This window comes from Acipenser ruthenus, chromosome 31, assembly GCF_902713425.1.
Source record: "Acipenser ruthenus chromosome 31, fAciRut3.2 maternal haplotype, whole genome shotgun sequence".
Classification (NCBI taxonomy): domain Eukaryota; kingdom Metazoa; phylum Chordata; class Actinopteri; order Acipenseriformes; family Acipenseridae; genus Acipenser; species Acipenser ruthenus.
The window spans coordinates 4,565,001-4,578,119 of NC_081219.1; the positions used below are offsets into that span (position 1 = coordinate 4,565,001).

General features: G+C 41.3%; 1 protein-coding gene across 6 annotated transcripts in view; it reads left to right on the forward strand.

Moving 5' to 3' along the window:
* Positions 1 to 13,119, forward strand: part of LOC117396706 (kinesin-like protein KIF14) — an 80,464-nt gene that overhangs the window by 3,738 nt on the left and 63,607 nt on the right. For all 6 annotated transcript variants that reach the window (XM_059005501.1, XM_059005498.1, XM_059005499.1 and 3 more), the window contains exons 3-9: positions 3 to 257; positions 1,021 to 1,108; positions 2,943 to 3,044; positions 3,593 to 3,645; positions 7,784 to 7,814; positions 9,206 to 9,313; positions 9,940 to 10,056. In XM_059005501.1, the coding sequence (XP_058861484.1) occupies positions 3 to 257; positions 1,021 to 1,108; positions 2,943 to 3,044; positions 3,593 to 3,645; positions 7,784 to 7,814; positions 9,206 to 9,313; positions 9,940 to 10,056 (754 nt within the window). The remainder of the gene's footprint in view (positions 1 to 2; positions 258 to 1,020; positions 1,109 to 2,942; positions 3,045 to 3,592; positions 3,646 to 7,783; positions 7,815 to 9,205; positions 9,314 to 9,939; positions 10,057 to 13,119) is intronic.

Consider the following 13,119-nt stretch of genomic DNA (forward strand, 5'->3'; position numbering starts at 1 on the left):
AGGGAACAGAAAATGAAGGCCAAGTCTGTGGTGTCTGTTTCGGGGCAGGAGACTACTGTTCACCCCCCACACAGCCAGCAGAAGTTCTCGTTCTCCTTCGACTTCTCCTTCTGGTCATGTGATGCCCAGGATGGCTGTTATGCCAGCCAGGAGACAGTCTATGAGAGTTTGGCTCGTCCTCTCCTCGACAAGGTCTTTCAGGGGTATAATGCTTGTCTGTTTGCCTATGGACAAACGGGATCTGGGAAATCCTACACGTAAGTGACCCTTGCACAGTATCTACAATATGAATAAGGCTCGTCGATTCACGGCAGGCATTTGTTGCCTGAATTTTAGCTGTAGCTTATTAAAGAATAAGAAAATGACTTTCTTTTATGTACATAGTTGAGTATCTCTTCCGTTTTAGTTACCTGCCATGGATGTATGTAACCCAGGCTAGAAAGTGTCCTAAAATTAAGAGCCAGCGCTACCTAATGTACAGGTATTAAGTATCAAGATTCTTTTTGTATTGTTGGTAATACACAGCAATGCACTAGATGGTGTTGGCTCTTTCTATAAAGAATATTTGACTGCTCTATGTCTGTCATGCAACTGGAACAGAAGAGCTGCTCCTGCCACATGCACGTTATTTCAATAAGCACATCATCTCACAAGTGCGATGGAGCCCCACTTTCTAAGATTTTATTTTGCATTTTAACCCCCTTGGACCTCTTGGAAAATTAATGAATGTTACAAATACAGTATAACATTAATTGTGACTGAGGGTCTTTTTTCCTTGTCATGTTTCTGCATTGATGTCTGCAAAGTCTGGTATTGCATTGAATGTGGTACAAACTCATTTTTAGGGGTAAAATTAACAAAATGTTCCACTGTGATTCTCCATTCGTAGTCATTGTAAGAAGATATTGGTACACAAAGGGGTCTGAGTGATGTGACAGTGTGATGTCATGTGTTGAAGTGAAATGTGTAGAATGATTATAGAGATCTCGTCTTCAAGCTGCTTCTGTATTGTTTAAACAGAATGATGGGATACAACGAAGAGGCTGGAATAATCCCCCGATTCTGTGAGGAAATCTTTCTCAAGGCTGCTGAGGTCAAAGAGGACAATGTAAGAATTGAGAGTTTCTTTTTTTATATATTATATTACCAGGGTAAAACACCTCTGGTACTACATTCAAAACATATGTAGGTATAAAATTAAAAAATAACAAATTACAGCACTTGCATATCTGACCCTATAAAATTGACTTCAGTGACGGTTAAACGCATGTGACGCATATCTGATTATTTCATTTTGGCCCGTTCCAACCCTTGTCCGTTTTTCAGGGAACACAGAAAAGATACAATGCCAAAAATACATAGCTGAAGGACTGTGTTTTAAAATATAGACTTCCATTTAGATGTACTGTATTGGTTTTGTTGGTACAGTACTATATTTTCAACAGAAGTATTTTCATTCAGAACGATATGATTCTGAAAATGTCACTTGCCAAAAGAGACGACTGTGGACTGTAATACAGTACATACTTTTAAATCCGGTACGTATTGTAGCAGTATGTAAAATTCCCCATTAACAACCCAACAGCAAAATGTAATCAAAATGTTACCCATGCACAGAACTGCGTAAAACATAAAAGGCACTACAATTTAGCAAAAGTAACTGCACAATAAAGACTGCATGCAATGATAAAAAATAAACAAAAATGGCTGTGACGGATAAAGAAGTACATTGTAACATATATATATAATGGGATTGATTTTATTCTTCACACAAGGGTGGTAAAATGTGGCTGAAGTGTATCTGGGTAACGGATGTCTGAGTGCTGACTGTAAGTGCAAAAAAGTAATGCAAGTGCAGAAATGTACAGTACAAGTAGGCTACATTACTGCAAATTGTTTCCATGAAGAACTCTGTGATACGCATCTGGACGATCTTTTTTTGCAAGTATGAACGGCAAACCTTGTCAGCGTTTTCTAAAAAATCCCAATTCGGCTCTATATCCGGATGCTGCTCCATATTAGCAGTGTTACAAGCGCAGCACGCGCGCTTACGTCATCCGTGTCTGTTTCAGGCAGAGCGTCCTGGTTGCTAAGGTGACACTGAGAATTCTTTCTCTGACATCCCCTCTGGTGTTGTCCAGCGTTTCGGTTGTATTTTCGTCAGCACTCTCCTCCTCGACTACAGCCACCCCAGCTTTTTTGAAGCAACATGGGATTGTTTGCTGACTGACAGAGTTCCAAGCATGCTTCAGCAAGCGCACATTATTGAACAGACATTTTATTTACATTGAAATTTTGTGTTGAAACGCATTGCTTTTCTCTTTCTAGCCATGCTGTTTCAGTCAGTGCTGTTTTTTCAAACTGTAAACCTCACACTATACAGGGATAATCGCTCAGTAATGAGGTGCAAAGAGCTGATTTATCAATCTGTCAAGCTTTTCCTACAGTAATAAGCAGTGCATTTATTATTTAAATCTATGTGAATGGTACATAACGAGATCCAAACATCGAGTTTGCCCGAAATGTACGATGTGCTTAACATGGTATAAATGATGCATTTGTTATTGAAATCAATGGGAATGGCAAACGCTATTTGTCCGATTTATAAGCGGCTGTCTGAAATAACCCTGTACGGTGTAAGTGGTGGATACTGTACATTATTTAAACAGTTGTAGCAACATGTGGGAACATATAACGCTATATTTTTCGAAAACCCGCTACTTACTAAATAACTCTCTCACTCAACATGCCTCGCCATACTACCACCCAGTCCTGGGTTTAAGAACTACAGTATAGGGGAGGAACAATTTAAAAACATTTTACATTTACATTTGTTTCTGATCCAGAACCTGGCTATTTGTGAAGGTGAGAATTTGGAAGATGAGAATACTGTGAATCAACTGACATTTCTTATCCTGTGACTGTGCTTTTCCCTGAACTAGGTGACCTGTCACATTGAAATGAGTTACTTTGAAGTCTACAATGAGAAACTCCATGATCTCCTCACATCTGACAAAGAAAAGAATAAAACCAAGAAGACATCTGTGAGTTCAGTGCGTTCTACTTGTGCAATGCTGTTGCAAGGTTACAGCCCAATGAAATCACTCAAGTCTCTGTTAAAATGAGTTGTAATACCAGCGACATATGTGGGCACAGCCAGTGATCTTTATTTACCTGTCCTCACCTGTACAGAGCATACTGGCATTCCCCTTCCAGAGAACAGGTTTCTTTGCTTGGGGCATGTCAAGTTTAAGTTTGCACACATTTCAATCTACTAATACTAAAAAGAGATGGAAGATAGTCATCCATTCTTTGGATGTTCTGAAACACTAGAGTTGTTCTGCATGGTTTTCAATTTTTTTTTTTTTTCTTGAACAGTTTGAGTAGATTATTTATTTAATAGCGAGTGCTGTTTTAGCATGTACAGTTCAATTGCACAGTTTAAACATACTGTATGGCACGCAGTCACTTCACCTGGGCAGCATCAAACCAGAGGGAGGTGAGAAGGTTAAAGAAGTTTATTTAGCCTTTCTGTCCTCCTCGCCCAAACCGGATTTCTGACAAATGATTTTTTTTTTTCTTTTTTGAAAAGCTTCGCATACGAGAACATCCGGAATTGGGACCGTATGTAGCTGGGCTTTCTAAGTGAGTATCGCCTATCGATTCATTTTAGTTTCAGAAGAGGGGGGGCATTCCTAAGGATGTGAAAACTTCCTTTATCCTAGTATGGTGTCACATTTTAGTTTTTTATGGAAATGCATGTTTCTTTTAAAACTGAAAATGTAAGAAATAAGAGGTAAGATTTATGGAATTATTTAATTAGCCAGAACCCCTTAGGAAAAGAAAGGTGGGAGGCAGTGAAACCAGGTTGGAAGCCAACTTAAGGTAGGAGAGTTTATAAGGTTACCGTATGGGTATTTACCTCCTAAAGACCCAAATCTTGAATATGATATGCCGAAGCTGCTCTCTGAGCTAGTGACGCAGTCATGGCCTGCCCCCCGAGGGCACAAAAAGACTGCTCACAGATCTCATTGTCATTTTCTCCTTCAATCCTGCTGCAGTCATGAACGCCGCAACCTTGAAGGTTAATGGTTACGTTTCTATTTCAGGGAATCGGGGTGATTATCATAACCCTAACATTCCCTTTCAAGTACAAATGTAACCATTGCCGTATGGGTGACCGTACCAAAATTCAATCGCAAGGGCAATATGACTGGAATGCTATAAGGCTAAGCCAAGAGGCTGCCCTGTGCTCTACCATACGGAACCCCAGTAACAAATAGCTAGGGCTAAAGGGAGGAACTCTATGCCCTCTAGGTCGACTGAGAAGCTCCCCTTAACACTAGTTCCAAAACGAGGGTTTTGAGGATCCACGACCTGGTCTGTAGAACCTAGTAAAGGTATGGGGAGTAGCCCACAACGCTGCACTGCAAACGTCTCTGACAGATACACCCTGCAAGAAAGCCCACAAGCTTTTTTTGAGAGGGTGGCAAGTTGGCCAACTCATAGATAGTCTTGTCCGTGTCTGCTATCCACTTGGACAGCTGCTGCTTAGACAGGGCTTGACCATGGGACAGCCCCATAGCAGACAAAAAAAAGTTCAGACTGCCTTCAACTTTTCGTCCTGTCAACGTAGTATGCCAGGGCCTGAACTGGGCAGAGCATATGGAGCCGTCACTGTCAGACTGGAAAGGAGGTGGATGGAAAGCCTTGAATTTCACAGACTGGTTGACGTGGAATGCATAGACAGTCTTCAGCAAGAAGGCAGGATTGGTACGGAGCGTAACCTTTGTCCTGTCCTCTGTAAATAAATAAATAAATAAAAAATAAAAATAAAATAAAATTTAAGCAGGCTTTCACAATAGAAAATGCCTGCATCTCACTCGCACACTTTGCAGAGGTGATAGCAAGCAAGAAATATGCTTTAAATGATCAAAATTTCAGCTTGGCTGAATGCAGGGGCTCAAATGGAGGCTTCATGAGTGCATTAAGCACCACGTTTAACCTCCAGCGAGGGAAAACGTCCTAGGGTGGCCGAAGCCGCCAAGCTCCTTTCAAAAATTACCCCGCCAGGAAGTGAGCTCCTGGGGAGTGTCAGTTTTGACATAGCAAGCTGAAATAGCTGCCAGATAGACCTTTGATGTGGTGGGGGATTTCCCCTCGTCAAATGGGTCCTGCAAAAATTGCAGTATTACTGCCATGGAACAGGTCGTGGTGTCAAACCTACGTGGCAGACGCCACATCTGGAAAACACCCCACTTGTACCCGTACTGGGAACATGTGGGTGGTTCTCTGGCATTCTGCAGGGTGTCAATAACCCTGTTGGAAAGTCTCAGGTGGCTCAAATTAGTTTTGGACGATAATGCCATTTTCAGCTATCGATTTTATCGTCTGTAAATTATCATGATAATTGTGATTTATCTGCCGAATAAATAAAACATTACAAATTATTTTGAGCAGCATTACATCTGCCAGTCTAAGTCACTGAGTTTAGAAGAAGAAAAACTAAACCGTATATGCGCCAGGTTTTTACATTGCTGTTGGGTGCCCAGAACAAATGTGAGTATTAAATACACCTATTGTAATTTGAATTTTTATAAATTATGTAGTTTTCCTATAAAATAATGCATATGTATCTTGTCTTATTTAAACATTTGTTAATTCAAGAACGTTTACTTTCATAAAAGAAAGTGCGGCCAAATATATTAATATAATGAAACAAATTTGCTAACGTTACCTGGAAGCATTTGTTTTCTTTACTTGTGTGGGGAATCTGCCATTAAGAGAATCAAACTAGCTTTAAAAAAAAGTGTGTGTGTCTCTGTATATATAGTTGTACAGGAACATGCTGGTTTTTTTTTTTTTGCAATTGCATTCAATTTACATAAAAAAAAAAAAAAAAAAAAAAAAAACAGCAGAGCTGCTTCATTGGGTCACGGACAATAATTATGATTGATAATTTTTCAATGTGATACATTTATTGTTGCAAAACAATTATCATTATTATCGATGTTATCGATTTTATTGTTCCAACCCTAGCTCAAATGCAGCCGTTCAGGGACCAGACCCAGAGCTGCAGGCTCGATGGGTCGGAATGCCAGAAGGTCCCCTGTGCTTGACTGAGCAGGTTGCGGCGCTTGCACAGTCTCTACGGCTGGCCGCTCGGGAGCCTGGACCAACAAGGGGCTACTAGGAGCACCTTGGCCCAGTCCTGCCTGATTTTCTCCAGACATGGCGGGAGCAGGGCGAGCGGTGGGGAGGCGTTTAACAGAAGCCTTGGCCACTAGTGTGCAAAGACCTCTATTGGAAGCGGGTCCCTGTCTCCTATTATGGAGAACCAAAGGGGACAGTGGGTTGATTCCTGGGAGGCAAAGAGATCTATCTCTGCTCTCCCAAGCCTCTCCCAGATGAGGCTCACCACCTTGTGGTGAAGCTGCCACTCTGAGCTGCTGGGGAGGTCCGCCGGCTAGTTTGTTACCCTGAGCAGATGTACGGCCTGCAGTGAGGAGGTTTGCATGTGCCCAGAGCAAAAGCTTGCGGGCTACACGATGGAGACTGGGCAACCTGATGGCACCCTGGTGGTTGATGTAAGCCACCACCGTTGTGTTGTCTGTACGGACAAGCACATGTCTCCCTCAAACCGCCTGCAAAAAATTCTGCAAGGCCAGGAAAACTGCCTGCAGTTCTAAAACACTGATGTGGAGTCCTTGCCATGGGGGTTCCACACACCTTGCACACCCCGGCCAATCCACACAGTGCCCCAGCCCAGGCTGGACACATCCTTGGTGACGACCTCCCTTCTGGTGACGCTGCCCTGCGCTACGCCTAGGCGTAGATGGGCTGGCTGTTTCCACCATAGAGTACCTTCAGACAGTGATGGGACACTTAATAGGCGGTCGTGGTTCAACGTGGGCTGAAAAACCCTGCTGTTGAACCAGGTCTGCAGAGGGTACATGCTCAGGAGACCAAGTGGAAAAGTTTCTGGAACGTCACTACGGTGAGCTATCTGAGCTACAGCCGACTTTGCTGGATCCCTGGGAAGGAGTGACTCAAGCTGCTGGCTTCAAGCAGGGCACACGGCCGCAGCGGGACATAACAAGCTATAGCGCACGCAATACAGGTAATTGGGAAAAACTTTTATAGCGATTAGTTTAAATATTACAAATAATTTGTGTAAAAACACAATAACTGAGAAATATATACAGATAGAAGCAACAACGTACTTCTCTGAACAAGGCTCTCCGATCAGGTCAGTCTTGAAAGGGAAAATGGGATCTGTGAGCGGAGTCTTTTTGTGCCCTCGGGGACGGGCCATGACGGCGTCACTGGCTGAGAGCAGCTTCGGCATCTCATATTCAGCATTCGGGTCTTTAGCAGGTAAATACCCATGTGGTAATGGTTACATTTCTACTTGAAAGGGAACCTTAGTTACTCTACACCTTTAGGTGTTTGATTTTCTTTTCACCCTATATTGTATTTAAAACTCCATTTTTAGTTATGTATCCCAGTCGAATGGAGCCATAGCTTCATATCTAGCACCAAAGCAGATGTGCTCTTGATCCTTTCAATGTCTTGATGAAGTTGCAACAAAGGCCCCCGGGGAGCTGATTCTAGTGCTCAGGTTTGATTGACACGCTGAGTGAAACATTGGTGGTGGGGAGCCGGGGGAACACCCACAACGTGTTTGCTGGAGGGCACAGCACATGGATATCCTGCCTGATTTGTAATATTGGAACACATGTCTTACAATTATTTCTATTTTGCTGCATGTCTGTTCTCACAGGTACGTGGTTGGCTCTTTCGCAGATGTGCAGGTAGGTCTGACTCGCACTACATATGTTTCATGTTTTGCACAATTGATTCCAAACCGTTTCTAATACTATATAGCAGTGGAGTGACAGTTGTTGCTATTGTAGATGCTGTGAATGTAGATCAATTATCATCTTTTTCATGCTACTGGTACAAGGGGTGGATAATAATAATTGATTTCTTATCCAGGGCAACTTTGTATTGTGATATTTTATAACAAATGTATCACATTGCAAATTATCACATTACAAATAAGAGCAGTTCAAGTACAGTAAAATCAATATGGTAAGATCAAATATAAATAGGAGCAAAATAAAGAATACAGCAAATAATGAGCCAGTTCCTCTAAGAGCAGTAAACGTAGTAAAAATGTTTGCTTATGAGAGTAAATTCCATTAAGAGCGCGTAGTAAGTTCGATAAACGGATAAGAACTAATCTGCTAGTGGTGGAGGAGCGGAGGGGGCGAGAGGGGATGTAGGGAGAAATAATAGTCTGAAGATAGGAGGGAGCAGAAAGGTCAAGGCAACGATAGGCGAGTACAAGAGTTTTGAATTGGATGCAAGCAGTGATAGGGAGCCAGTGGAGCAGCAGTGTATCGTGGGAGAAACGAGGAAGGGTAAAGACGAGATGGTCAGCTGAGTTAGCATTTTCAATTAATGAATATTGGCTAAAAAAATTAAACCATGAATTATATTATTATTATTATTATTATTTATTATTATTTATTTCTTAGCAGACACCCTTATCCAGGGCGACTTACAGTCGTAAACAAAAATACATTTCAAGAATCACAGTACAAGTAATAATACAATTAAGAGCAAGATAAAATAAGATCACTTCAGTTCTAGCAAGTACAAGTATATGACAAAATATGATTCAATAACGGAGTAGATAACAGTGTCCGTGATAGTTACATCAGGATATAATTAAATACAAAATACTACAGATGACACTTGACAGATTACAGTACTCTAAAGTACAGGATTAAATGCAGTAAAATAGGGAGCAGATAAGAGCAAGTAAAGCGTATTTAAGGAAGAGTGATAAGTGTTTATCTTGCGACATTCGCGGTTAGTAGGTAGTTCCTTTTTTTTGTAGTTTTATTGATTTTGCTTTTCTTGACTAAAAAAAAAGGGGGGGGGGGAAGGAACATACTATCTGTAGCTGCGGCACTGATCGTTTTTAGCATTAGATAACTATCAAACACTATTATCAGAGATATGATAATTGATCAGATTTCAGGACACATAATCAAGACAAAGATACTGCGGGTGTAGAGTGGTACATTCCCATTGCAAGTGGCAGTGTAGCATTTTCTGATTGTGAGTCCCAGGGTTAGCAAAGTAACCGACGTTTCCACAGTGTAACCATGAGATCCTTGCTCTTAATCTGCAGGCCTGGCTAGAGTTGGGAAACAAGCAGAGAGCTACAGCTGCTACTGGAATGAATGACAAGAGCTCCCGGTCTCACTCGGTCTTTACAATGGTGGCGACGCAGACAAAGGTGAACACTGTTAGTGGGGTTCAGGGGGCTTGGTGGCAGAGCAGGCTAGTTCAGTAGCATTTCGATCATGTCCCCTCTGGAAGCCCGAGTTCAGGTAACAAGTAAAAGGAATTCAGTCAGGGAGCACAGGTTCGTGTCCTGGCTGCCAATTTGCGATCTTTGTTGGGGATCCCACGAGGAGCGTTGCAAATTCTATACAGGATTATTTGCATTGTCCCACAGTCTTGTTGAGCTTTACACTGAAGTATTCTTGTGCAATCAAAAAGCAAAACCGATGAGCATTCTTTTAATAGGTAACTTAATTTACAATGTCTGTCCCTTTACAGTTTTTATGTGGTTCTTATTGTAATTGTTTATTTGATCTATTTTCACAAGTCTGTGTTAAGGTGCTTTGAGTTGAGGAGTTGCTCTTTTATATATATATAAAAAAAAGCAACAGCTTCTTGCAGAATTCTATGTAGGAAATTAAACCGAATCTAACATCTGAAAGCTCTCTTATAGCTTATGAAGCCAAAGAGAATGTTACCCCCTGTCCCCCCACATTGCTGATAAGAAAACCGGTTTGAGAAATGCCCCTATTTAATAAACAGGCATTCTCAAAGGGGTTTGTTTTGCTTGTGTTCCAGAGAGAGACTTCAGACGGTGAGTCTCTCACCCACACTATGAGGAGTCACGTCAACCTGGTGGACCTGGCAGGAAGTGAACGGTCCTCATCGGCTCAAACCTCTGGAATGAGACTCAAGGTCAGAAATAAAGTTTATAAAACTGGTTTTGTAGCATTTGCAGAGAGATCCTGTATATGAATACCAAAGACTAAGTGTGTACAGTGGAGAGACGGCCATGGTCGTTGCAGTGATCGTGATGACTCCCATGGTCCTGGCTGCTAGGTGTAATGTGAGATCATATTTGTGTACTCTTTGCATACCCCCAATACGAGACTATAGTGGAGGCATCTGTACGTCTGCACTTGCTGTATGTCCCACTTCAGAATTTTACATAACATATAGAGAACCACTTATCCATTGTGATGCAGTGTATTTCAGTGTTCTGGCTAAATATCAGGGGTAGTATTGAGGGTTGATAGAAAATCATCTCACTTGCTTGAAATTACCTTAAAAACTAATAACTAACCTGTCATGAGACTAGCCAGGCCGGGCCTTTCCTCTCACTTTTAGTATCTTCTCTTTTTTTTTTTTCCCATTTAGTGTTGACTTTTTTATCCTATCATTTTGGGGTATATTATCAAAATAATATTGCTTTATTTCGCAATCATTAATGCATTTTTGCAATAGGGAATTTTGCTAATTCCCATTCAGTCCTCATTTAGCTTTATGGGCTGTGTATTTAATCATAAACTAGTGCACAGTATGTATTGTATAGGTAAGACACTCCAACAAAACCAGGCATTCCGACTTCCACAAACTTACTGACTCCACTGCAAACACATTCCGACCTCCACAAACTGACACCACTGCAAACACATTGTTTCACACTGAGGGAACTGTAATAGAGGTGCTTCAGATTCTCACTGTTCAGCTGCACTGTGACATCTTTTATTGCTGATGAAAACTGTCTTGTAGCAACGCAATAATTGTGAAGTAATGCAATAATTGTGCGGCCTGCCAAAGGATTCTGTGTGGCCCACCAATGTGTCTAGCAAAAGAAAAAAATAAATGTATATAAAATAACCTCACCGTGGCAGACAGGAGAAATAAAAAACACATCTCTCTCGGGTATTGGTGTAGAATTTGTGCCTCGCTCTGACTCGTTGCCCATGACGTGAGTCATGGTTGAGCATAGCAGTGTAAAGACTGATAGGTTGATACTGCCATGGTAACATTGCAGTGTTTGAGAGCCAATTTGCTAATTTTTGTTCTCTCACGAACTGTGAGTGAATTTGAAGAGGAGTATCAAAGAAGAAAGTAGATGGTGAGTGCAGAATATTCAGCAAAATATGGACTTCAAAATATTTTTTTTAAAGTGTGGAAAAGCTGTGTACTTAATTTGCAACACCAAAGGATGGCAGTGTTCAAAGAATACCATTTTTAAATCGGCATTTTGAGAGCAAACACGTACATATAAACTTTTCTGCTGAAGAAAAAGCAAAGAAAGCAGATGAGATGGTTGTGAGAATGCAAAAACAGCAAAGTATGTTCACAAAGCTGTCCGCGGCACAGTAGGGGATTACGAGAGTGAGCTACATGATTGCACACACAATCGACAAGAACAGCAAACCATTCTCCCAGACAAGAAAAAGCAGTTTGAGAACATCCGTTTGTCAAGGCGAACCATTGTGAGATGGGTTGAGGATATCTGCGAGAACCAGCAGTTGAAAAGTAAACAATTTGTCACATTTTGCACTGGCGCTCGATGAAAGTGGTGATGTGAAAGACACGGCCCAGTTGATGATTTTCTTTTGAGGTATCACCGAAAACTTTGAGCTCACAGAAGAATTGGCATCAATGCAGTCAATGAGAGGCACGACAATGGGAATAGATTTATTGGAGGCACTAAATCAGTGCATCTCAAAATTAGGAGGGGAGTGGAAAAAATTGGGAAGTGTGACCACCGATGGAAGCCCAAATCTGACAGGCAAACATGTTGGCTTGCTGAAAATAATTGAAGTCCAAGAAACAAATCCAGAACAGAATATTGTTTTTCTACACTGCATTATTCACCAAGAGGCCCTCTGTAAGTGTGTTAAAACTAGGAATGTCATGGACACAGTTGAAAGTTATCAACTACATTCATAAGAACATAAGAAAGTTTACAAACGAGTGGAGGCCATTCAGCCCATCTTGCTCGTTTGGTTGTTAGTAGCTTATTGATCCCAGAATCTCATCAAGCAGCTTCTTGAAGGATCCCAGGGTGTCAGCTTCAACAACATTACAGGGGTGTCTGTATCGTGCGTAGCAACAAGTGCATAGATCCAGGCTACACAGGGTTTACGTGCTTTTTTGAGAATAGACCCCTAAATGATGTACAAATATCTAAATGTAAAAAATAGCTCCATTTATAGTAGATCCAACACAGCTTTATTTATTTATTTTATTTTTTAAAATCTAAACATGCACAGTTTTCAAAATCTGCAGTATTGCCATGTTGTGACACAGATGGCTGTAGGGTGATGTCAGACCAGGAAGGATCACAGTCAAGACTGCCAGGTACTGTAAAACAGGATTTTTTTGCAGCACATTAATTTTGCGCATTTCTTGCTTGTGAAATTCTTGTTTTACAGTATGCAAAGCGGTGATGCATGTATTTATTGTAAATAAACAAAAGGTTTTAACAAACAAAACACTGGACAGAAAACAAAACGGCACGTTGGCCAAATCAAATAGACAAACAAAACACTAACAAACAAGAAGTACAGTGCTGGTGCTTCCAGCGCGAGTAGCAATTGTTTTCTTTTTCTTTCTCTCTGCCTGTCTCTCGCTCTCTCTCGCACCTCCTCACTGTACACCCAACCCCGTGTGTGTGAAACATTCATTCTTTGATACAGCTGTGCCGAGACTCGATTGCTAATCAATCATTCAACTGAATCTCGGCACAGTCTGCACGTTAACTAATTGTGCATTTCCTGTGCCCCCATACAAATATCCATTTTAATCTGCACCTGAAGTGGTTGTACATTTCCCCGTGCCTCAATACAAATATACATTTTAAATCACCTGTGCTACATAACCCACACTGCGTGCACCAGTACAATAATACATAACGGACAACATAAAACACAAAAAACAAAATACACACAGGGGCAGAGCATCCTGCCACACAGGTGTATCCTTCTTTTTGTTTAGGAGTGC